The sequence below is a fragment of the Eumetopias jubatus genome, unplaced genomic scaffold (assembly GCF_037043125.1).
Source record: "Eumetopias jubatus isolate StellerSeaLion01/CBP00866 unplaced genomic scaffold, mEumJub1_p1.0 scaffold_17, whole genome shotgun sequence".
NCBI lineage: Eukaryota > Metazoa > Chordata > Mammalia > Carnivora > Otariidae > Eumetopias > Eumetopias jubatus.
The window spans coordinates 9573270-9598995 of NW_028274823.1; the positions used below are offsets into that span (position 1 = coordinate 9573270).

The following is a 25726-nucleotide window of genomic DNA, read 5'->3' on the forward strand; positions in this document are numbered from 1 at the left end:
GACGTAGCTGGCTGAGAGTAGGGGGCTGAGGTTTTCTTGTGTGTGACCCTAGCTGAGGCCCCCTCGGTGGCCTCGTGTCAGGGATGCTCATGGGGTATCTGGGGTATTCTCCAACTGCACAGGAAGTTGAGCTCAATGATTCTACATCTCCCAAGCTCAGGTGACCAGACGAATTTTCACCTACAATGCGAAAGGATGTGTCACTCGGTGCTGAAGGCTGAAAGTTTGTGTCTTCTCAAAATTCATATGTTGAAACCTAACCCCCAACAAGATGGTATGAGAAGGTGGGGCTTTTGGGAAGAGATTAGGCTATGAGGGCAGAACCTTCACCACAGGATTAACGGCCTTACAGAGTCAATTCGATTGACTGCGATTCAGCCAAAAAGCTCCCTTGTCTCTTCTATCAGGTAAGACTATTGTGAAAATATGACCACCTGTGAGCCAGGAAGTCTGGTGAGCCCTCACCAGACCCCGAATCTTGATCTTGGACTTTCTAGCCCCCAGGACTGTGAGAAATAAATTTCTGTTGTTTATGAAGCTACCCAGTTTGTGATATTTTTGTTATAGCTGCCAAGTTGACTAGGTACGTGGAAAGGCCACCTCCTTGAGGAAAGCATGGATTCCAGTCTAATCTGGCCTTTGAAGTAGAAAAAGGCAAAGCTGCTTACTTTAGGCTTGGGATCACCAGTTCTATGTGGAATGTCTCAGCCACATGTAGTACCCAGATACACTCCACGTCAGTGGGGTAGTTCGTTGGATACGAAGGACTGGAGAACGAGCCCGAGAGGCCTGAAATCACTCCCCCACAAGAGTTACTCCTTCCTGTGGGCAGACAAGAGACCACTGGTTGGCTTCTTCAGGCATGTACCTTGTCTTTCCCAGGAGTAGAATCCAGAATTCCATCAAGCTCAACAGGGAATCACAAAATGGGAAGGGATCATGGTGGTATAGGCATCATTGTACCTTGGCTGGTGTGTGATTGTACCCCTGAGAGGGAATGAGGGGGAGGAAAAGATGTGTGACTGCTACCAGGATGGGACCCTAAGACTGTAGGCAAGACTGGAAATGGGATGGGACACGTATGTGACAGGTGTGGGGTGTCTAGCTGAAATCTCATCAATGCTCTGCCCAGCTTCCTGTCACGCAGACCAGCTCAATTCAGATGTAGACGATCCGTCCATCTGTGAGGGCTCCAGCCCACCAATTCCTTCCCCTTAGGCAGCCAGGACAGGCAGACATCTATTCTGCTTTTATGAATTAACCGAGTGTTTCCATCTTTTACAGGTTGTACTTTCAATGAAAGAGAGTTACCTCGTGGCGTAGGCCCACCTTGAGGCGTAGGCCCTTGAGGGATGGGACCTGCAAAAACCGAAAGCAAAGAAAATCAGGAAAGAGCTCCGCATCACAAAAACGTCGTATAGTTACATACAAATGAATGAACCTGTTACTACCCTTGAGTCTTGATACGTGGTGTGGGCTCCCTCATTTCTCTTTTCTCTCCTAATGTGGGATGTGGTCTCTCCCCTTCTTTCAGTGATTCACCAAGAAATCACAGACAACGCACAGCTACGTGACTTGTTTTCTCTTCTGCCTTAGGATCCACCAACCCCAGGGCTGTCCTGAGATCGATCAGTCACGAGGCATCAGCCACAGTAACATCACTGCGCTTATGGGCGCACACCACTGCAGAACATGCAAAAAGGCATAGGGACAAGGGACAAAAACCAGACAGCTGAGAGCCTGGGTGGGAAAGGCATGCGGGACAAACATTCCATTGAGGTCGACGGGCCCCAGTGGGGAGCTTCCTCCTTTTCTGTGTCCTTTTGGCTTCGATTTCTGTGAGGCATATATTTCCATATTCTAGATGTATCCTTAGGCACTATTGCCTGGCAGGTCAAGGGCAGGGCAGGTTTTGAAAGCCTGTCCATTGGAAAGCTGGTGCTTGTCAAAGTTTCACACCAGGGATTCGTGGGCACGGAGTTTGAAGCAAATGGGTCAGATGCATTCGAGAAATCCTTTGTCTCCATGGTCCTTCTCCTTGGGCGGCATTGCCACAAACCGCTGAGCAGTGAGAGCCTGTGGCGCCTGCCCCACTCAGTCCTTCGCCAGGAAGGGTGCTGGACAGTGGCAGAGTAAGTTTTTTTGGACCTCAAGTTGTCTCAGAAGCAATTCCCTTTTGAGGCACTGGGTGGTGCATTCGGTTAAGCAGCTGACCCTTGGTTTTGGCTCAGGTAGGGATCTCAGGGTTGCGATCTCGGGGTGGTGAGATCGAGCCCCACGTCTGGCTCCATGTTCAGTGAGGGGTCAGCTTATGATTCTCTCTCCCTCTCCCTCTGCCCCTCTACCTGCTGGTAATCTCTCTCCCTCTCTCCCTCCCAAATAAATAAATAAATCTTTTTTAAAAAAGAAGCAGTTCCCTTTTGTTAAAGTGTTTGAGATGCAGTGTTTCCCTGAGAGAAATAAATGGCAAAAGCCTTATTTTGTGTGTGTGTCCCTGCAAATATACAATGCTTTATCGAGAAGTAGTTCACCTACTGGTGGATAGTTTTTAGATATAAAAGGTTTCATTTTTTCCCCCTAGTGTTTTTTATTCCATCTTGCATTCTCTTATTCACTCAGTTATGCATCTGTGCCTCAGAAAAGGAATATTGTAGCAGAGAGAAAAGAGAGAAAAGCCTTCTGAGGTTTGCAACCCTAGATCACAAGGGGGACTTGGCACAGAGCTGTCTGATGAACTGAAAGTCATGTCCTCCCTTCTTCCTCCTCCTCTTCGGCTCTAGGCTAGGGGAGATTCCTCACTGGGGAAGAAAAGAAAAGCCAGAGGGCACCAAAGGGAGCTAGCTGCTTGTCAGTCCCCGAGAAATGGTTCTGTGAGCTCCGCCTCCCCTCCATGGCTGCTGCATGTTTTGTGGGTCCCGATGCAAAATGAAAATGTGGGGCCTCAGCTGGAGGTGGGGAAGTCAATCGCCCTTTCCCATAGGTTCACTTCTGCATTCTACATGAGATGGGCAGCTGCCAGGGGATGGCGACCTCAACCTGGGAGCCCTTGGGATCTGGACTAGAGTGGGTAAGAGGCCCCCCCCACCAAGTGTCCCTCCAAATGTGCCAAGGTGGTGTCAGCCCCAGGTAGGGAGAGGCTGCTAGCTACCTTGCCCAGCCCCCAAACACTACAGGGTACACCTCAGCCTTGACCTTCCCCACACCCAGGCCCCCAGTGAAGGCAGAGGGTGGAGGTAATCACTGCGCGGGGTTGGGAAGGAGGCCAGGTGGGGCCCAGGGTGCCAGCAGGCAGGGAAGCGGGCAGCTGAGAGCCTGTCCAGAAGAGGTAGGCGGCTGCAGGAGGCAGGACCACACGTGCTCAGATATCGCTGGAGTCTTGAGTTTGGAGGTCACTGCCACACACTGACTCTGAGTTGGTTACCAGAACAACATGTACCCTTTCTCTATGCCTGCGTTGTTGGCAAAGTCCGAAGGCTCCCAGAGTAGCTCCAAATGGCTTCACTTCTCACGCTCAGCCTGTTCTTGACCCACTGGGAGAGTGTGGCATGGACTCATCTGTGTTTTCTCCCACACTTTCATTTTCCAACTCATGTTCCTGGGAAGCAAACCTTCCTACCTCCTCTCCTCCCCATCTTGACCCTCTTCTCAGCCCTAGTGACAGACCTTCTTGCCCGTTTTCCCTCTTGCCCTTCCTTGCTCTGCTGTCCAGAGGGGAGTTTTGGATGCCATCTCATTCGGGAAACGTGGCTGGTTCTCAACTTGCTGCATGTTGGAATCACATGGGAGGCTTTAAATATTACTGATGACCGGTTGGTGTGAGCCCAGAGATCCTGATGTGACTGGTCTGGGTGCAGCGTGGGGATTGGGAATTTCAAAGCTCCCTTGGGAGATCAGTGCCTAGGTCACTGTCTGCCAGTGTCTAGGTTAAGACAGATTAGATTTCTTATTCACTTTGCAGAGATATTAGAAGTTCACAGTATTGGGCCTACCTGGGGATGTAGGGGTCACATCTGGAGCCCAGGCCCCGGCATCTGCATGAATTAAAAAAAAAGGTAAATTTAGGAAATCTAAGTTACATTTTATGAAGACAAGTGGTGGTTTCCTAGTGTGAGCAGGTCTCAAGCAGGCAAGGTTCATGTGACATAAACAAGAACAAGGGCATGTTAGATTCTGGAAAAGGAGCTTGGACCCAGGAAAGGTTGCAGAGAGAAGGACCTGGCAATCGCATGGCTCTGCGTACATTTCTTTAGAGTGGAGTCAGGCTCTCAGCATTCTTTGTCAACCTGGCTGAGGGGACGTTCTTGCGGGGCCACTGTTCTCAGCTCCCCTGGCCCTGCTCTGTGCACACCCTCCATCCATCACTCAAATTCTGCTGGTCGAAAGGTCAGAAAGAATCTGCCATGGGAGGAGAGGCTACCTGAGCAGATGACACTTGCGTCCTCATGGTGGCCACAATTGTGGTCCGACCAGCCGGAGCTAGGGCACTGGCCAAGGTGGTTCTTGCTTCCTGAACACTGAATGTTATCCAGGAGGATGTTTCCAGAGCCAGGGCCGAGGTGAGCCTTTCTAGGGGCCGCAATGGCTCGTCCACCCCCCAGCTGTTGGCACACCACCTGGGCTTCATTCAGGTCCCAGCGGTCATCACACACGGTGCCCCAGGTCCCCTGGTGGAGGACCTCCACGCGTCCTGAGCACCGTCTAGATCCGCCCACCAGCTACAGCTGGGGTCCATCTTCTAAATAGAGCAGGGTTTTAGTTTTGAGCTTACGAAGTTTTAAGTAGGAAGGATTTCAAGCTCCTGCATTTGTGTCTAAGGTAAACAAAGGCAAGAACAAAGCCTAAGGCCGTCTTGATTCAGTAACAGGTCTTGCTGTGTGGGTCTCTGACACAACACTGGGGTCCTGGGGGAAGGGGTCCACAGCTCTGTTTTTGAACATGACTTGGGTAAGTATAGATTTAATCCCCTGAAGGACTTGGGACACCAGCGTGTCTATGACTTCTTAAAGCCCAATGGAGATGGCTATTTCTGGGCCGATGGGCGGTGGCCACCTGGAATGGCGTGCTGTCTCCTGGAGACCTTCCCTTACTGAGTTCACAAGTTCTGCCGCACTCACCTTGGTTTCTGTTTCTCTAGCATGTCCCCGAGAGCCTTTGTATTTGCTGTTCTCTCTGCCTGGAATGCCCCTCCATTGTCACCCATCACATGTCCCCGAGCAAGGTCTTCTATTCCCACTCAAGCCGTAGGAGCACCCTCCCCACCTGGGCATGTTCTTCTGTCCCCCAGGCTGTCTTCCCAGGCACTACCACTACCCCCAAATCATCTTGTCATTTCAGCCTCACATCATTGCCTGATTTCAATTGCCCACGTGATGCTCTTAGTGGGAAAATCTAACAGCAACACAGCAGGGCTTATGGGGCCAATTGTGGGGTGTTTTAAAAACTGAGTCCCAGGCCTTTGTGAACAGGGGAGTCTCTCAAGATAGAAAACTGTTCTGTCTTTTAAAGACCTGAAGCTTCCTACCTGACTCTCCTTTGCCCTGTGGAATTGCGTTGAACAGGGCATAAAAGCCAGTGTTGGTGATCATAGAATCACTTCGGAACACCACGGTCATGATATCCGAGGAGGAGAAAAATATCACAGCTACTGAGGCACAGAACTTCCCCATGGACAGCGAGGCAATCCTGGGGCCATCAAAGATTTCAACGGAGTCGTAGGGGCATCCAAGGATATCCTCCAGGCTGGGGGCATCGAAGTGGAGGGTCAGTGGCAGGTTCAAGCTTCCTAGATCTTAAAACTTAAAAAAGTATGACAATCGTAGGATTAAATACTTGGATTTACTTTAAACTGCATATTGACATATAAAGTGTCAGTTAACTTCTACAGATGTCTTATTACAGAAGTCTTATTCTGTCCAAGGGTTGTGGGAGGCTTATGGTTACAACTTAGGAACAGAAAATCAAAAATTATAATGGCTCTGGCCAATCACCATCTACATGGAACATTAGAAATGCTAGTATACATTGCAAATAAATCCTTACCAGGCCAACACCCTGATGATCATCATGTAATCAACATCACACCCAGATTCTCCTATCTCTATATTTCACAACATTTTCCACACTCAAACTCTTGGGGAGAAAAAGCTCGGTTTTAAAATTAAAATGTCAGCATGTAGAGAGTATCTGCACTTTGGCAGTCACTCGTGAGGGATGTGTGTGAGGCTGATTTTGAAGGAACAGATTACCTATGATAAGAAGGACTTTGGAAGTGTACGTTCAAGGTTCTCACTTCCTTGTGGGCTCTCTGTGTCCTTAGGGTTTTAGTCAACAAAGACAATATGTTTCTAGGATATTCTCTGGCACAGGGTGTGCTTGACTCCATGGACCGATCAACAATTCAGTGTATGCTAAAGGTGGATTTTCACAGCATCTCATAGTGTTGCTGTGTTTGTAGCAAGATGAGTGTCATATACAAGAAGGGCTCTGCGCAGACTCCGCCCACAGAATCACAAGGTGGAGAAAAGCTGGAGCTTTGACAGCAGACAGACCTAGCTGGTTAGCCTTGGGCAGGTCAGTTAACATCTCTGAGCCTCAGGTTCTCATCTCTAATGGAGATGACGGGGCATATACCTTCGGGCTGTAGTGATGCTGGAATATTACAAAGCATACAAAACACATAGTACAGAGCATGGATACACAGCCAGCGTTTAAAAATGTCAGTTCTTATTTCATGCCACGGAGATAAAAAAAATGTCAGTGTCTTCGAGAAATGTATCCTCTATGTGTCAGAGATAAGGCCATGTCTCCCCCGGCTCCTTTCACTTGGAGGCAGCATTGAGAAAATCCAGGGCCTGGGGCTGGAGTAGGTGGCTCGTGGGTGTGTATGGAAAGCCTTCTACTGCTTGTTTAAAATTTAAATAAAGGAAAAAGAAAACCTAAGAGGATAAGTATTGGTACCCATTGTATAACAAGGGCCAAGCTGGTAAGGAGGATTTGGGTGACATTCTTAGAAAAAAGTAAAAAGAAAAGCTATCATCATAAGGTTGAGTTAAATATGTCAATAAACCACTTATTCAATTTTTCGAACTAGAAGTAACTTGTTGGATAGCGCTACAAAATTAATTTGATCTTCAAATTGGGAAGAAATTTGTGTTCTTCTGTTCCCCCCCACCAAATGTTTCCCACTAAAAGAAATATATTTATTCTGAATTCACATTTAGAAAGAATCTTCTCTGAAAAAGTCGTTTTCTTACTTCAAAGTTGGAATCATGAGTTCTATGCGGAATTTTTTATCCACATGAATCTCCCAAACACACTCGATGTCTGTCGGGTAGCTTTCCGGGTACAGCGGACTGGAAAAGGAGCCAGAGAGACTTGACAAGACCCCTCCGCAGGAGCTACTTCTCCCTAAAGCCAGAGGAAAAAGGATGTCAGCATGTGCCCCGAGGCACCAACTATGGGACCCCAGTCACGACCCTCTCACACCTGGTGGTCTGGTGGAGTCAGGCAGTGGTCCACCGGGGGTGGGGGCGGCGGGGGGCACACCCAGATGTCTGTACAGACTTTTAGCCTAAACGTCTCCAGGGAAGGAGGGCCCATTCAATCTCATCCTGATGGGGCAAAAATATTAAAATATGGGAGTTCTCTGCCTTTTCCTCTCCCCTTACCCTCTGCCAAAGAAAATATTATATTTGTCAGGTCTGTTCACTATCTCCTCCTTCTTCTAAGGCAGAAGGATTCTTGCTTGTGGGGAGAGAGGCAGAGAGGATCTACATGGGGGGTTGGGAAGGAGGGACGAAGGGACAGAGACTATTGAGCCTGGGCATGGTGTGAGTTTGGGAACAACTCTGGGGTTTGAGGAGCCAGAGAGAAGGGGACGATGTGGCCCGTTGAAGGGGACTATGACTGGCCACCCCCTTAAGTTCTTTTTCACCACCTTTTCTGGGTAGATTGTGTTTCCTTTAACTCAGTATCCACTGAAACTGGAACTTACATGTCTTTGGATTTATAAGAGTTACACAAGTGAAATCTAATTTCTTCCGTATTGTATTTTACGTCATATTCATATAGATCGATACACACGCATATGTATACACGTGCCCATACACTTAAAGCAGCATGCCACATAAAAAAACAAAAATCTTAGAATCATCAAATTATTTTAGAGGAAACTTGAAAACATGAGTTGTTGACCTTGTCCCCTAAATTACCAAGCTGCTTAATTTTCTCCTTCCTGTTTTTGGCTAACTAACTGGTAATGCTCCCAGAATTCCAAGATTCTTGGTCTTTCCTGCGACAGATGGCGGGAAATAGGGACGCGCCCAGTCATCTTGGAGCTATCCTGTCAGTTGTGTTGTAGTTACAACTGGTCCAGGTCAGACAGACACGAAAACCCTGGGACTGGGTTTCTTGAAACCTCTCCACATGAGTTGGGACCCATCATGGGTGCCCCCTACAGGACCGTACCCGGAGAAGGCAGGCTGGGTACCACCAGTTATGACCAGCTACAGTCTCTGTCACCCTCCCACCTACTCTGACCTGGGCAGATCCACATACCCTCTTCCCAGCCTGCCCCTTTGGCTAGCAAGTCAGTATTTACAGGCTTTAGCAGTGCAAATGGATGCCCCTTGGTGAAGCTACAGTAGCAACTGAGGGGCTGTGTCGGCTGAGGTCCTGACTCCCCTGGCATTCTCATGGAAGGGGCCATGACAGGACTGGCCTGGGAGGTGGATAAGCAGCCCCTCACCCATGTTGTGCCAGCCTCTCTGTGCCACATCCTGGGCACACTGCCTAGCATCTGCTGTGACATTTCTCTCGGTGTGGAGTTACATCTCAATTTAAAACAAGTGGCTACCTGTTATATAATCCCGAGAAGCTGTGGAAAGACCTAGAAGGGGGAAAAAAAAAAAGGGAGGTCATGTTGACAACCAGGGGAAAAATACTGCGTTTTATCTACAAATTAGTGAAATGTGAAGAGTTTTCTCTGAAGTGTCAAGGTACTTAGTGCCAACTGAGAAAGGTCTGAAGGTGCTGAGTGAATATTTCTACTGTCCTGTGGCAGATTAGAGAAGGCCACACATTCTTGGACACGCCTCCTGTCACGAAGTGGGATCTAGGTCTCCTTGCTTGAACCTGGGTGGCCTCTGTTTTGGCCAACAGAATATGGTGGAAGTGACACTGTGCTTTAAGAGACCGGAAGCTTCCACTTCTTGTCTCTGGGAACACGGGCTTCCCTGTGGCACCCTGAGCCACCTTGTAAGGAGTCTGATTAGCCTGCTGCTGGAGAGACCGTGTGAGGAGTCCCGAGACCACCCGGAGAGGAAGAGGGCCCTGGCTGAGCCCACCCTTCCAGCAGTCTCCTCCACGCACAGAGCATGTGAATGCAGCTGTCCTCAAGTCTCAGGACCACCCTGTAGGCGAGCTCCACCGAGTGACCCTGCTCAGAGCTACGTGGAACAGAAGAATCTCCTATCGCAGCCCTGCCCAAATTCCTGACCCACAACAACATAACATGTCATTAAATGGCTGTGGTGGTAAACCACTCTGTTTTTGGAGTAGCAACACATAACCAGGATGGTTCCTTCCACTCAACATGGTCTTCCTCATTTCCCTGTCATCTATACAATCTTCAGCATAGCTGAGTTATATAAAATGAGAACTACAGGTAGGCCTTCATTTGAATATCCACTGCCCTTGACCTCTATCCATGGCCTTTGAAATTTGGACAGTCCTCCCTCCCACCCATGACCCCACTTCTCTATGCAAGTGTCCAAGAGAGATGCTTCTGCCAATGACTTTTGACTTGTGTATGTGGAGGCAGTCAGGTTCATTCAAAGGGCAAGAGATGGGGTCTGCAAAGTCCAGTTCCGCTACTTTCTTTCTTCTCTCTCTCTCTCTCTTTTCTGAAGATTTATTTATTCATTTACTTGAGAGAGAGAGGGAGCGCATGCACGAGTCAGGGGAGGGCAGAAGGAGAGGGAGGGAGAATCTCCAGCAGACTCCCCCTGAGCGCAGAGCCTGACATGGGGCTCAATTCCATGACCTTCAGATCATGACCTGAGCCGAAATCAAGAGTTGGATGCTTAACTGACTGAACCACCCAGGTACCCCTAGTTTTGCTACTTTCTAATTGAGTTATCTTGGGCAGGCTTTTGGATCTCCTTAATCCTCAGCTCTGAGGATGAGATAAATTTATTTATACAGAAACCCCAGCATCATGCCTGCTCCTGTGCAGATGCTCAGAAATGTCTATTGTAATGAAACAAAATGCCTTTTTGTTTACCTCTAGTATCATTTCAGAATTCACATTGCACGTGTTGGTCTGGTTTTTCTAATCTTTGGTTTTTATTACAGATGAATATCACTCAATCCTTCAGTTACAAAATCTCCGAAAATAGGCAAAAGTCATAAGATCCCCAAGAGCATGTACTCTGTGGGCAGACTGATCAGTGTCAGTACTTGGTTCCACCATTAACTTACTGAGTGATCTCAGGAAAGTTACTCAACCTTTCTGTGCCTCAAATTTCTCTTCTGTAAAATATAAAATGCCTTTTTGCAGGATTAGCAATAGTCTGAGCAAAATGTCTCCCCGTCTTTGTGCTAATTTTACCTTGTCTTTGTGGAGCTGAGGTCAGTGAAAGGATGTGGTCAATGAGACTGGTGGCCAAGGGCTCAAATCCACTGGCTAGCCCTGGGTACATTACTAACTTTCTTTGCCTCAGTTTACCTATCTGGAAGAGTACTTGCTTCAGTGCATTATTGTGGGGATTAAATGAGTTATATATGTGAGGGGCTCAGAACAGTGCCTGTTTCTTAGCATTTGCAAGTAAATTTGATATTATTATTACTGGAAAGTTGTCTGGACTAGAAAAAAATATGGACATACCTGGAGGTGTGGGAGGAGGCAGTTCTTCCGCATCTGAATGCAAAAAGAAAGGCAACAGGTCACTCTCTTTAGTGAATCCAAAGCATGGAGGGGGTGGGGTAACGAAGGTGCAGGTGGCAGATCGGGGGGCGGGGAGAGGGTGCAGATGGGGAATGAAGGGAGAGGACCCTTGCCTTTCAGGGCACAAGACTCATTACCCATGGCCCCTCTTATGCTGAATCACCCAGACCACTTGTGAAAAGGCAGATTCCAGCACCCCTGCCCAAATTAGTTAGTCGTCATCTCTGGGGCCGGGGCCGGGGCCTGGGATTCTGCATTGCAATGCCTCAGGTGGTGCTGGTGTACGCAAACATTCGAGACCTCCCATGTGCAACCTGGCGCTGCCCAAGGGTGTGTGTGAACCCAGGGCTTGGTGCAGAGCAGACGCTCAAGGATTGTTTTATGAAAGAATGAGCAAATAGGCAGATGGATAATTTCCATCTGGGATGCATAGTTTCAAAATGTCTGCAATAAAAACATTAGAAATTATTGCCCAAGAGGGGAGGGGCTACCTGAGCAGATGACGCCGGCATCCTCGTGGTGGCCACAGTTGTGCTCCGACCAGCCCGAGTGGGCACACTGGCCCAGGTAGTGTTCCATCCCGGAGCACTGCAGGTTGTCCAGGAAGATGTTTCCAGAGCCCGGGCCGAAGTGGGCCTTCCCCAGGGCGGACACGGCCCGTCCGCACCCCAGCTGTCGGCACACGACCTCGGCTTCGTTCAGGTCCCAGAGGTCATCACACACGGTGCCCCACGCCCCCTGGTGGAGGACCTCCACACGTCCTGAGCACCGACTTGAGCCGCCCACCAGCTGCAGCTCTGGCCAGTCCCCTGCAGACAGAGATAGGGTGAGTGTGTGAGTCCCCAAATGACCCACCTGGGGTGCACCAGCACCAGGCCTCAGAGGACAGCAGGACTATGGCTTTGTGGAGGGACATGGTGGGTCATGAACCCTGGGGCTTGTTCCTCACGTTTCTGAGGTGTGTTCCTAAGCTGCAGGTTGTGGGGTCTTGAGCCAGTTTAATCTCATTTCAAAGGAATTTATTGATTGCCTTTCCTGTTAGGCATTGATAATACCTTATAAGCCAAAGAGATGTGGTTCCTGCCCTTGGGGCGCCTAAAGTCCTTTAATCAAAAGACAGTGGGACAATGTGCTATTCACGGTGTGATAAAAACAGTCAAGGGGAAGAACAAGTGCTGGGTTATAAACAGGCTAAAGGGGGCACCTGGGAAGAATCCTCTTCAAAGTGTGAGGAGTGGGCCAGGGAGGAGGTGGGGAAAGGCCTTTGAGCCAGAGGGAAAAGCATATGCAAAGACACTGAAATGCCATTTCCTCTTCATGTATCTCTAAAAAATATGGACTCACATACATACATACACACACACACACAAACACACACACACGCACACACACAACACAGAGCCATCACCACATGTAAAAAAATCAAGAGTAATAATTACATTGGTGTCTCAATGGTGTGAAAACTTCTGCAATTTAGACAGAGAGTGAACTTAGAGCTGGAAGGAAATAAATACCCTGCAGAAAAATCAGGGAGAGCTGATATTTGAGTCCCATCAAGATAAAGTCTGACCTACCTGGACTATTAATGAGCAATTCTTCAGCATCTGTTTATAGGAAGAACAAATATGTCAGTATGTTTCAGAAATCCTTCCTTCAACGACTGAAAGCAAAGGTTTGAACTACATCTTTGCAAGTGTTTATTGATCTGATCTGGGAAGAATTAGTCCCATTACATAACATAGTGCTGGGAGACCCAGATTCATCCATGGACATAAACGAGAGCTTCTCTCAGGCTGGCTCCTGCCGTGAGGGAACCATCAGCCATGAAGGGCATGTGTGGGGTCCTACTTGAACTGCTGATTTTGTGGCAGATGAGTTTCACTTTGGGGAGTCTTTGGGGGCAGTTCAGATGTAGATAATCATCCTCCAGAACACGGAAACAGGAATAACATGTGGCCTGTGAGGCTGCAACTAGGTCAGACATGCCACATGTAACAAGACGCCACGAAGCAAACAGACGGATAGATGAAGGCACCAACAGACATGCTTTTAAGTCTCACCTCAGATTAAAGAGCAGGTACTGCTTCTCATGGGGGTGACTCCATGTCACAGATACCCCTTTGAGTTATAGGTACTAATTTTCAAGTCACACCAGGTACTAGTTTATCAAAAGGCTTCTCATTATTGGAAAGGGTTATTAGTAGACATTCGTGAGGTGACTACCTTACTCCTCGCTAGTTTTTGCACATGGATAAATCCAAAGTATCTGAAAAAATTGTAACGTCATAAGGTGATTAAAATGAGCCATTTTAGGGCACCTGGGTGGCCCAGTCCTTAAGTGTCTGCCTTCTGCTCAGGTCATGATCCCGGCGTCTCGGGATGGAGCGCCACATCAGGCTCCCTGCTCAGCGGGGAGTCTGCTTCTCCCTCTGGCCCTCACCCTGCTTGTGCTCTCTCTCTCTCAAATAAATAAATAAGATCTTTTAAAATGAGCCATTTTAGTCCACTGATTTCCTTGGGGTATTGAGTGAGGGAGGTGGTAGGAAAAATGACCGAATATGCAGTCCCTTTGTCAGGTGTCCGAAAGTGCTTTACAAAAGACAGCTCGAATCCTTTCAGCACTCCTGCAAGACAGTCATTAGTCCCCGGCTTTACAGATGGAGAAACTGAGCCTCTAAGAGTTTAAGTGTTGCCCAAATGCAGTCTGAGTGTCAGCACCGGTTCTGGGATCCAGACTCAAGTCTGTCCAGCTCTGACATCTTCTCATTGCCTCTGATCGAAAGACCTTTAGATAAACTCCTTAAGCATTTCCATAGTTAAATATGTTCTTTGCACATGTCACTTTTCAGTAAAGCACACCTACCTTACTTACCAAATCTTACTACCAAATTAGAAAATCAGAAGGTTTTATTCTGGGAGGCTAGCAATTAAAATCTTATATTTTTGACCAAGTTAGAAGAGATAAAGCAAAAATTGAATGCCACGTGTTTGAGGGCCCTGTCTTTGTCCCTGGCCAACTCTGAATTCTAGCAGGGTGGTCTTGAAGACGGTGGGACTGGCAATGACCATCTGAAAGAGGAGGGGCTACCTGAGCAGATGACGCCGGCATCCTCATGGTGGCCACAGTTGTGCTCCGACCAGCCCGAGTGGGCACACTGGCCCAGGCAGCGCTCCACCCCGGAGCACTGCAGGTTGTCCAGGAAGATGTTTCCAGAGCCCGGGCCGAAGTGGGCCTTCCCCAGGGCAGACATGGCCCGTCCGCACCCCAGCTGTCGGCACACGACCTCGGCTTCGTTCAGGTCCCAGAGGTCATCACACACGGTGCCCCACGCCCCCTGGTGGAGGACCTCCACGCGTCCTGAGCACCGACCTGAGCCGCCCACCAGCCGCAGCTCTGGCCAGTCCCCTGCAGATAGAGACCTCGTGATCATTGTCTTCTAGGGACACCGCATATTGCCCATGAGCTGGTTGAGCTCTCCACCCTGACACTACTATTAGGGAAGGGGAACTTGATAAAAGAGCCAGTCAACTGGTCAACCTCCTAGTTGGGGGGTTAATATGCAATTAAGATTGTCAAAATAACATTTGGCCTAAAGCATTCATTAATCGAGTACCTATTGGGCCAGAGGTATGTGCCAATCTATTTTAGCTAAATGCAGACAAAAATTGTAGATAATATTCACAGTAATTTGTGGCTTTGTGGAATGCCTTTGTGTGTGTGTGTGTGTGTGTGTGTGTGCGTGTATGTGTTCATCTTCACCTTTGTAATAACTCAGAAGGCAAGCAGAAGAGCACCAGTATGCTAATTTTATCCACAAGAAGACTGAAAGTTGGAGAAGTGAAATGATTCACCCCAGATCCCACATCTGGGAAGTAGCAGATCTAAAGTCAGCCCTCCTGGTTCCAAAGTTCAGTATTTTTCTCTGGTATTCCATCTCACTGCCTCTGGAATGGCTTTGACGCTCCACTCACGTTGAAAAAGCCTATTAGTTATGCAGATATAGGTTGACTATGAGCAAGACTGGCCAAATAAAAAAAAAGATAGAACCCCACTAAAGGCACTTGGAAGCTGCTCAGGCTTTGAAGACTCTGAAAAACACTGAAAAAATGAACGTTGCTCACCCTGGGATGCTAGAGCCAAAAGATCCCAAGAGTTTTGGATGGTCCTAAAAATGTGCATAGAGTCAACCAGCCCATTTTGCAAACAGATGAACTACTTGCAGTTGGTCCAGTTCCTGCCCATGCAGCAGGTACAAATGCAGGTAACCAAGAGGAAAGGATAGTTGGTAAATGAATGAATGCATCCCAGGGCTTACCTGGTCTTGCTGTCACTGTCTTGGGTGTTGCTGTTGGGATGGCTGTCAGTACAAGATCACACCCTTCAGATAAAAAGCATCAAGATGGCTACATCCCTTAAACGCCAAGATTCTGGTTGGTTCATTCTCCCTAGCATCTTTATAATAAGTGACCTCCCAAGCCAAACTCTATTTATGTTGTTCCTCAGACGTGTAGGATCCAACAGAAAAAATATTCCCTTCTGTCCAGTCACCGGAGACATAATGACACTTAAATTGTGCCATCCTGTGCCAAAATGCAAATATGCATGGTGCCCTTTTAGGGAAAAAGCCATTTTTTCTACATGCTTCTGTTTTGTTAACTTTCCCTAAGTGTGCAGCGCTTGATGAGGTGTGTCTCACTGTTTTTGATAAAAGCAAGGAATTAAGAAATCAAATTGGCAATTATCAATTTGTTGGTATATGTAACTTGGTTCCACGGTGAGTGGTCATCATGCTTGGGCAAAACCTGGGCAGACAGACCTCTCAGCTAGTTGGACTGATGCAGGAAATTAGGAAATGTATAAGACAGAGATCGAACTATGACACTCCAAGCACCAGGAGGGCGGACAGAGGAAGACACACAAATGAGGAATGAAGATAAAGTAGCAACAGTAAATGCGACTCACTGATTAGATGTGGGGTCCTTGAACTCGCCTCTGCAATGACAAAGAAGCCTCGTCAGTAATTGTTCAATCGCAGTGACAGTGACTTTTTCTGATCCACTTTGTGACACAGAGCGCCTCCTCCGTGTTTCATAGCATACTTCCCAAGCGTGCTCACTGAGCTGCCCTGGTGCTCGCTAACAGGGTGGGAGACTAGTCTGAACAGCATCTCAGCCAAGGCGGAAGCTAGAACTGCTCATGAGGTCCATGAGGCAACGTCTTTTCTCTCAGTGGTATAGGGCAGGACCCATGGCTGGGTGATCTTGGAACAGTTAGGGAACCTCTCTAGCCTCAGCTTCCCCATCTATAAAAAGGGAAGAACCATGGGTTTGTGTGAGGATGAAAGGAGGTAACACGTGTAAAGTGCTTACAGGGTTGCCTCGCATAAAATAGGCATTCAGTAAATGTTCGTTGCTATTTTGATCACTGTTGCTGTGATGACCCAACCTTGAGTACCTATGCTTAACCAGAAACCCTTGGCTTAGCTTCTGTCTGCCTTCTTGTCTCGCCATGTGTCCTGTACTTCCCATCTCTGTGCTCACACTGTTCCTTCACCTGTGTGCCCCCTCCCTATTTCTTGACTCACAGCCTGGCCAGGCTTAAAGGCAAATCTAAGGCTGTTTCCTTCTATGTTTCCTTCATGTTTATAGCCTGCATGGCTCTTTCCCTTTTCTAATGTCTTTTGCTGAGATGTATGCATGTGTCAATTTAGTATATTCTAGTCTATTCTATTTGTTTGCCTTCATTTAGTATATTCTACTTGTCCTCTAATTGTGTCACATGGGTTTGTCTTGAACTCCTTCCAGGTTGTACATGAGCCCCTCTTAGGCTGGACCACACCTTCTTCTTCTGTAGGTCCTAAAACACCCACTTAGTACTAGATTCATGTAACTCCAGAAGTGGCATCCTAACGGGCAGACTGTAATGAGGCGTTTATGGGGAACCAGGCCCAGGGTTGAATCTGCCAATCTGATCACATGATATACCATCACTGTGCAAGGGCTTGTGTCATTTCAGGTAAGCCCCACGACAAGCCTAGGAGGGAAGCTTCTCTTATCCCCATTATACAGGGAATGGCTTGAGGCACAGAGAGGTCGGGTCTCTTGTCCAGGGTCACAGAGTAAGCGATGGGGTTCTAACTGGCCCCAAGGCAGGCACTCCAGCTGCAGTTCCACAGCTCCTGCTTTTAACCACCATTCATACCTTTGGCTGCAGAATAATAATAAGCAACGAAGTTTTTCCCTATGTTGTTGAAGCTTCGGAAGTACACCAGGGTCATTGAGCTGGAGCAGGACGAGTAGGTGAGGTAGGACCCAGAGCAGGTCTTCCCCAGGGACTTTGTTGAGGATGGAGGGCCGTCCAGGATTTCAAAGTATTCATTGGTGCAATCTAGGCTGGGGAAGCAAAGACCAATGGCTGCCTCTTAGCCTCCCCATTAGCAGATCTTAGAGGTATGCTGTGAGGCAGACCCTTTCTTTCATGACAATAAAACTGGGGACAGATTAAAAGCCTGTCCGCCATTTAAACATAGTATAGAGTCCTTTAATCCCACTTTTTCTTGAGGGGATGGGATCTTAACTGGAAGAGGGAAGAGGCGGCTGAAGCACTAGGTGGACCCCTGCTGAGGTCTGGGACTGCAGGTAGCTGGAAGCTCAGGGCCAATGTCAGCAATGGCCTGCCTCTAAGACATGGCTTCAGGCTCCAAACAACCCATTTACAAACTCTGCAGGCGACCTGCCTAGAGGGAAGTGCACTACGGAGTCTGCCCTGCTTGCTTTATGCAAGTCATCTGATCTGTCAGCTCTTGTTCTTCATTGTGGAAGTTTTGTCCAGATGCCCCTAGGGTTAGAGTCAGGAGACCATCTCCATGCCTCAGCCTGATGAGCCATCCATTCTAAGTCATTTTTTGATAAAGCAAAATTCAAAAGTAATAAATAATTCAGGTTGCTCCTGGGAGTTAATTTCCATAAGACATTCATTTGTGAATGATATCAACCTTGACTCTTTACAATATTAAAACCTAAAATTTCTTGATTTGTGAGGTCTGGGGTTTCCCTGAAATCTGCATCTTTAACCAGAGACTGAAACATACATTCTCATTCTCTCTCTTTCTCTCTCTCTCTCTCTCTCTCTCTCTCTCACACACACACACACACACACACACACAAGTGGATGTGGAAAGTAGTGAAAACAGAATAAGGTCTATGACCTAGCGCAGTATTGCATTACTTCCTGGTTTGATATTGTCCTATAGTTATAGATGATGCCACCACTGGGGGGAGCTGGGTGAAGGGTACATCGGACTCTATGTATTATTTTTGTAACTTCCTGTGTGTCTACGATTATTTCAAAATTCAAAATTAAAAAGGGCATGAAGGACTCATGGCACAGAAAAATGCTTCGAATTTTAAACTACACAGAGTACTTAAATCATGTACTTGTGACTTACTTAAGATATGGAAATGCCAGCAGTATGTGATCAGATGCATTAGCCTTGATTTCCCACACACAGGTTATGTTGTCATGCATTTTGTTCTGTGGGGGATTCCTAATCGCTCCAGATGAGTTGGTAATTACTCTGCCACACCTAGATTTTTCTAAAAGAAGAAAAATATTTTAGAATTTCAGTTTTTTTCATTGTTCAGTTCACTAATTTTATAATTCACACTTTCTTTTCCTTTCCTTTTTTTTTTTTCCACCGAAAAGGTCTCGTTGGTCATTACCTTGTGGGTGTGTCTTAGGACATATCAGAGGCATACACCAGTCTAAAAACTCACAAATTTAGGTTAGGGCATGAAAGTGTCTGAATTTTGAAACACCTCTCACTTGTTTAGAGAATTCTACCACTGACCTGGCCTTGCTGGGCAGAGCAGTTAACCAGTATCAACCAGAATCTTTCCCTCTGGTTGTTACTCCCTAGTGGTGGGTTCTGTAGGTTTGACTTTTGTGAGGCCACCAGTAGTAATGAGTAAATGGCTTCGTTTTCCCAAGTAAAGCTGAGTCTACATGGAACCTCTATGTATATGAAGATGTCAGCATTCCATCTGCCATCTGTTATAATTTATTAAAATTACACTATTAAAAATCCACTACTAAATGGAGAGAACTTGCCCTGAGTCATCTACCCCTCCAACACTGACATCATTCTGTGTCTGCCTGTTCATCACTTGTCCATTTGTTTTTCCATCTGCTTGTCTGTGTATCCATATGCCCAATATTCAGTACAAAATTAAAGGTAACACCTGTGGCAATGGCTTTCTCCATCAGACTGTCTGGCTATATGAGAATTGGACCTACACTCGATTGGCTCTGGTCATCTATCTGTGGCTCTTCTGTAGAAGGACCAGCCAGGCTCTCCAGGCATCAGTATTATTTCAGTCCTTTATCTCCAAGTGGTGCTAAGAAAAGTTTAGTGGAGCTTCTGGAAGCCCAAGATACAGACAAAAACAGAGGGGGAAAAATGGAAGATGCAAAGAAAGGATGAATAAGGAAGATAGAGATTGTCAGAGAAGGGAAAAGGGTGGAGAAGAAGAACATGGTCGTTATGGCAGCAGCCCTCTGAAATGATGTTCTTGGGTAGTGCCCTGGCAACACTGCCATGTTAAGAGCCACATGCCTGTCCTTCACATGTAGTGTCCGTGCTGGAGACGAAGCACGCTGGTGTCACTTGATTATTTGGACTGCCTTTTTTGGCTACATAGAAATGGAATTGGAACCATAAATTCATCTGCCTTCATTATTGGACTCTTCACTCAGAACACAGGTTCAGAGGGGTGACCCAGCCAGGGCAGTAGTATTTTGCTCAACTTCCCTGGAGAATCACTTCAGGGCTTGAGCTAGAAGATGGTGGTCAGAGCAGCCAAGGACACCAAAGTCTCACCTGTGGCCATTGTTCCTGCTATGACAGCCAGTGGGCGATCTGTCAAACCCACAAAGGACATGTGGCTCATCAGCTGGCTCAACACTAGCTGCACATGATACCCTGAGGAGCTCATATCAAATACAGTGGGCCACCCCCCCCAGAACTGTTGAGTCATCTCTGGGGGCAAGGCCAGAACATGTAGGGGATGTTAATGTGTGGGATGGAAGAAGCACTCATCTAGATCCTCTCCAGATTTTGATAAATTATCCTTTTGTCATACACACAAATGAGATATTTTAAAATTGGGGGTTTAAGAACACTAAAGACATGAAATTCTGCCAACTGTAGCCAATTCTAGTGACCCAAGGCCTGGGAGTTATGAGGCTTCTAGGTAAGAATAGGAAGAGGTACCAATTCACCCCTTTCTTTGACCTGGTGTTGCTCAGAGATGGTGAGCCAACATCTAAGGATGCTGTGGATCCTCCTTCATGCTCCCTGCATATCTCCTACCAGTGACACCTGGCCAAGAACCTCCCACTAGAGACCCTTTCCTGGGACCAATCCATTCCCACCTGCTAGAGTTGACAACCCGGGAGGGAATATGCCTGAAGTTTTATCAGACCTTTTCTACTCAGCTTTATTCATGACTCACTCTCTGACCAAGAGCCAGCTGAGGGCAGGTCATCAGGGAACCTGGGGATTTGATGAAGGAGAGCGGGCTCTGGCATAGAAAACTCTGGGTGCTGGCATTAAGAGCATGTGGTAAAACCAATAGCAAAAGAAGTTCTGTGGGCACCAGGAACAAAGCAGAAGCAGGGAGAAGGTGGGAATGGTCACCCGACTTTGGCCAGGTCCAGCCCACCAGCCATCTGCTCCTGGGCAGGAAATGTCCTTAACCACCTCTTATGTTTTAACCACCCCCCCACCCATATCTCATTTCTGTTGCCTTGTAACCCTCAGAGCTGGCAAACTGAAAGTGCTATATACAAGTCTGAGAAATTTAGAATCTGCTTCCTGTGTCTAAAATGAGGGAGAAGTTGAAAGTGAGGTTGGATCAAATGATTTCTAAAGAACTATCCATTTCTCCCACTGGACAGTCAGGTGACACCACATGTCCCAGTTACTCCACCAGCCTGGAGGATGACACATCCAACTTCCAGCAGAACTTCTTCCCCAAGATTTTGGGAAACTGCCCATGTAAATATCGCCTTCCTTACCTGGGGCTGGGACTGTTGAGTATTCAGCATCTGTAAGCATGAGGGATGAAAATATCTGCTGTGAGCAAGTAAAGTACTGGTTCCTTTTCAATAGCTAGATTTACATTGTCTTTTGAAAGGTATTCTCTCAGAAAGAGCCAAGGCTGGGCTTTGCCTGGGAGGGCAGGGGTTTACCTGAACAGATCACGCCAGCATCTTCTCCGTGCCCACAGTTGTGGGAAAACCAGCCCATGTGGGAGCACTCCTCCAGGTGCTGTTCATCTCCCCCGCAGTGCACGTTGTCAAGGAGGATCTTCCCAGAGCCTTCCCCAAAGTGGGCCTCACCTGGGGCTGAAGTGGCCCAGCCACACCCCAGCTGCCTGCAGATGATGTTTGCTTCTGGCAGGTCCCAGAGGTCATCACACACGGTCCCCCAGACTCCCTGGTAGAAGAGTTCCACACGGCCTGCGCATCTCCCATGGCCACCTATCAGCCGCACGGGGGCCCAGCCTCCTGGGGAAGAACCGTGGGTCACGGGGTGATCGTCACTCACTCTGCCTTTCAGTGACTGGACTATCTGCTACCCAACCTAGCTTTTCTTATTTTCCATGACTTTGCTATTCACACTCTTCACGAGGTCATGTGAGCTCCCATGCTATTCTCTAGATAAGTCTGCTTTAAGAAGACTGTAATGTCTTCCTTATCCACACTCATTTAAGAATGCTTGCCTGTGGTAGAGTGTTTACAAAAATGATCACCATGCTTCTCTTCCTGATATCCTCACTCTTTACAATGTGACATTGCTGCTCTACCTATCAAGAGGTTAGCTTATTTTCCTACTCCTTGATTTTAAGCTGCGGCCTGTGACTTGCTCTGGCCAGTAGAATGTGGCAGAAGTAATAGTGCACTCATGTGGAGCTGAGGCCTCAAGAGACATGACAGGTGGGCTTCAGTTCATTCCATGGAAACACTGAGGGGATCATGTGAATAAGCTTGAGCTAGCCCATGGGTGACAAAGGGTGCATGACCTCATCACCTCTGTCCCCTCAGATAACAGCTATGGAACCGTAAGACGTGTGAGGGAGGCCATCCTAGGCCAGCAGTCTTCAGCTGACCTGTCAGCTAGCCACAGATGCATGAGCAAGCCCCACTGAGTCAGCCACGACCAGCCAAGCCTATCCCAGAGTGGCAGAACTACCCAGCTGACCCTCAGACTCATGAGCAGTGATAGATGGTAGTCATTTCAAGCCACTGTGTTTTGGGATGGTTTTACATGGCAAGAGATAATTTATAGACTTGTTTATCCATACTCCCTTCTTAGATAAGTTACCTTTTGTGGTAATCATTTTGCAATATGTACAAATGTGGAATCCTTATGTTGTAGTCCTGAAACTAATATTAAAGTTATATGTCAATTATACCTCAATAAAAAATTGTATGCAAAGAAGAGAGCTTGGACAGATATATAAACAATGTTAACATAAAAACATAAAGAAGATGTGGAGTGTGAATTCAGGTGATTGAAACTCACAGAGCCAACAACGGTGCCTTTGGTAATTGCCACACCCCCAAAACCTTGGCCAATGGCTAGGAGCTATGGCACCTGCTGGGCACTATTCTATCAGGGATGCTCAGACCCCTGGAAGTGATAATGTCTCCATTCTCTCCTCCCTGAATCTTTGGACTGTACAGCTAGATTAAGAGACTAAGGGGTCCAATGTTTTATTCCTGCCTCATCTGATCTCAGACTAGACCTAGGTCATTTATAAAAGAAAAAAACAAAACTTAATTCAAGGCCAAATATCCTGAAATATTACTCATCCCTGATCACAGTGGAAAATCATCTCAAAGAGCCACTGCGCTGTTCACTAATTCTGTATGGTTATTGGCCAGCCCTATATTCGAATTTGGAACACATGTTAATGTCTCCCACCTTGCAGCCCACAGGGAGTCAGTCTGGTTTCTTCCCTGCCTGGCACAATCCCATTGCCCCCTCACCCTTCAGGTCCTGCGCAAACCCCTCGGCTCTGGATGGAGAGCCTCTTCTGGTTACCCATGGCACCCTGTGCTCCCCCATCAGAGTATTCAGCACACTTTTTTTTGTAACAGGTTACTCCCCCCCTTCCCCCATGAACTTAGTTTACTTGAGTGTCAGCTCTGTTTATTGCTGTATATAATCCCAGTGACATTATATATTCTTAGTGACACATATTCACTCCTCCATTGTTGGATGAAAAAAATTGTCTAGAAGACATAATATAAAAAGAAATAGCCTTACCTGGAGGTGCAGAAGAAGGTGGGTGTTGAGCTGCTGCTATCACCAATGATGTGGGAAGCAGGTTCTCATAGGCTGTTGGTGGGTAAAAAGGAAGGTCATCAAGGAGAAGTCAGAACATTGGGAGAAGATAACAGTTGCTTCAAGGGGTCATCTGCCTCCTCCCAGGATTCACCAGGGATAACCATGACACTGCATTCTAAGGCCAGTGACCTCATAGCCCCAAGATCTTCATTTAGGACAGAACATGATCCCATTGACAAAGGAACATGCACCACATGGCCATCAGAAAAGCAAAGCTCATGGACAATTTGTCCCATGTGGCCTGCCATAGGAGAGGCCATCAGTTAGCCATCATCTCTTTCTTTGCTGCCTTTTCCCCAAGTGTGTCATGACTTCACCTGAACAAAGCAAGGAATTTCACACAGCAGTTCCTGGAAGTGGAGTGAGGGGAAGGAGGAGAGCATTAACCCTGAAATGTGCGAGGAAAGCTTTCAGGGCAAGGGAACTGTGTTATATTTTCACTGCGGTGGTGATTATACAGTGGCACACAATTACCAAAATCCATCAAAATGGACCTGAAAATGGGTGAGTCTTATGGGACACAAATCAAACATTAATAAAAATATGATGGGTTGATGGATGAGTAAAGAGATGATAGAGGGATTGCTAAATTTATCATGGGATCTAGGTAGGTAGGAGCTCATTGTTAAATCCTTCAAACTGCTGCCTACTTGAAAATTCTCATAATAAAACGTTAGGTGGGAAAGTGTTCCTCAATTTCTAGTACAAGACCTACATCTCTGTCCTTCAACGACAACCTCTTGCTTTCCACGGTGGCATACACTGCATTCAACCAGTCCACATGGCTGCTTATCCTCTCTGTGTAGTCACTGAATGTCAAAGGCATAGAATTTTAGGGAGCCGGGAATCCCCTGTGCCTATTCTAATGACATGGAGAGTGATGGCCAAGGTCGTTCATCTAGAGAGAGACCAGCCAGGATCAGATTCCTTCGGCTCAGGGCCCTTTGCACTCCCCACACAACCTCCTTTAGTCAGCATTAGACCAAAAGGAGGAACTACGTGAGTGCTTGTCAGGTGCTAGGTGTCTTTGGGCATTGTCATATTCAATTCTCAATCATTCAATTCTCTATGTTTTTCCTACTCTTGCAAAAAGAAATCCAGTTGAAATGGGATCAAGAGATGATACAACTTGGCTGAGGTAACATAACTGAGGGTGATCCTATGCCATGTCTGTCCCTCCCATTAGGGTGCAGACCCAGTGACAGAAGGGAGCTGGGGAGGGGGTGGTGGTTTGATCACTGCTGTGGCCCCACTGCTTATTGGCACAGAGTAGCACACAGTTCTTTCAGTATCCACTGAATGAACAGTTGAGTGAATAAATGAAGCTGGGAATCAAACCAGGATCTGACTTTAAACCTCATGATCTTTCTTACATCATGCTAGGTCTAGTAGATGATGCCAAACGTAACACAGGTTCTACCTGTAGGCTGAGCAGCTGTGGAATCAGCACCTGTAAACATGAAGAGAGATTGTGCATGTTATCATGTCTTATTCAGTGACTGTTTATTGGGCACGTCCTAGATTTAGGGAGCTGTGGGAAGCAGAGAGAGGCAGGGACCCTGCTCTTGAGGGTCTTAGCATTTCCTGGGGATTTGAGACATGAGATCAGGCAGCAAATGCTGAGTGTCGCAGGAGAGCTTCAGAAGGCAGTGCCTCCCTCCTGCCTCCGGCGTCTTAGGTGTTGAGAGGCTCAGGAAGGGCCAGGTGCAGCCTGGCAGAGCTTGTCATTTGTAGGGACATTACTCCAGCTGCCAGTGGGATGGAATCAGGAAAGATTCTGTTGCGACAGAGAGTCAACTAGAAGGACACATAGGTTTGGGAAGGTCACTTGGTCTAGATGTGGAGGGCCTGGAACAACAGCTGACAAATTTGGCCCATCACCCAGAGGTTACACACTCAAACTCTAAAGTTTCCGAGGGCCATGGGAATAAAACAAATAAGGGATTTGAGTGATGGGGACTTTGTGAACTAGAAAGCTGTTTCCCGACCAAAGGGTCAGCTCTTTCTCAGATCCAGCCAGTTAATATAATAAAATAATTTGTTGTTTTGAGCCTGAACTTCTGTTTTTATTTTTTTCACAAATGCAAGAATTTGGATTTTTATGCCAGATACTCTGATTTGGCTGAATTCAAGTTCAGTCTGAATTTTCAAACCAAACAAGCCACTTCTGAGCCTGGATCAGTGATCATGAGGCATACTCCACAACCTCTGCAGTCAAGGGGATGGTCAGGCTGATGCATAACTTTGAAAGGATGTAGATAACACCAGTTGCCTGTCTCGATCCACTAACATTTCTAGGCTGTGCTACATTGTGTGTGTGGAGGAATGAGAAGTGAGGGGATAGGAGTAACCCTCCAAATGAGGA

The 25726-nt window shown here is 47.2% G+C and overlaps 1 protein-coding gene across 1 annotated transcript in view; it reads right to left on the reverse strand.

Annotated features, from left to right (window-relative positions):
• The window catches only part of LOC114202668 (scavenger receptor cysteine-rich domain-containing protein DMBT1-like), a 132130-nt gene that overhangs the window by 36452 nt on the left and 69952 nt on the right, over positions 1–25726 (reverse strand). Inside the window, 19 exon segments of the mRNA XM_088020109.1 lie at positions 669–818; positions 1326–1359; positions 3990–4031; positions 4418–4735; positions 5522–5739; positions 7254–7407; positions 8855–8887; positions 10886–10918; positions 11437–11754; positions 12520–12549; positions 14034–14351; positions 15262–15303; positions 15909–15938; positions 17148–17338; positions 18394–18541; positions 19825–19863; positions 21024–21053; positions 23281–23352; positions 24782–24811. Of these exon segments, the coding sequence (XP_087876235.1) occupies positions 669–818; positions 1326–1359; positions 3990–4031; positions 4418–4735; positions 5522–5739; positions 7254–7407; positions 8855–8887; positions 10886–10918; positions 11437–11754; positions 12520–12549; positions 14034–14351; positions 15262–15303; positions 15909–15938; positions 17148–17338; positions 18394–18541; positions 19825–19863; positions 21024–21053; positions 23281–23352; positions 24782–24811 (2230 nt within the window).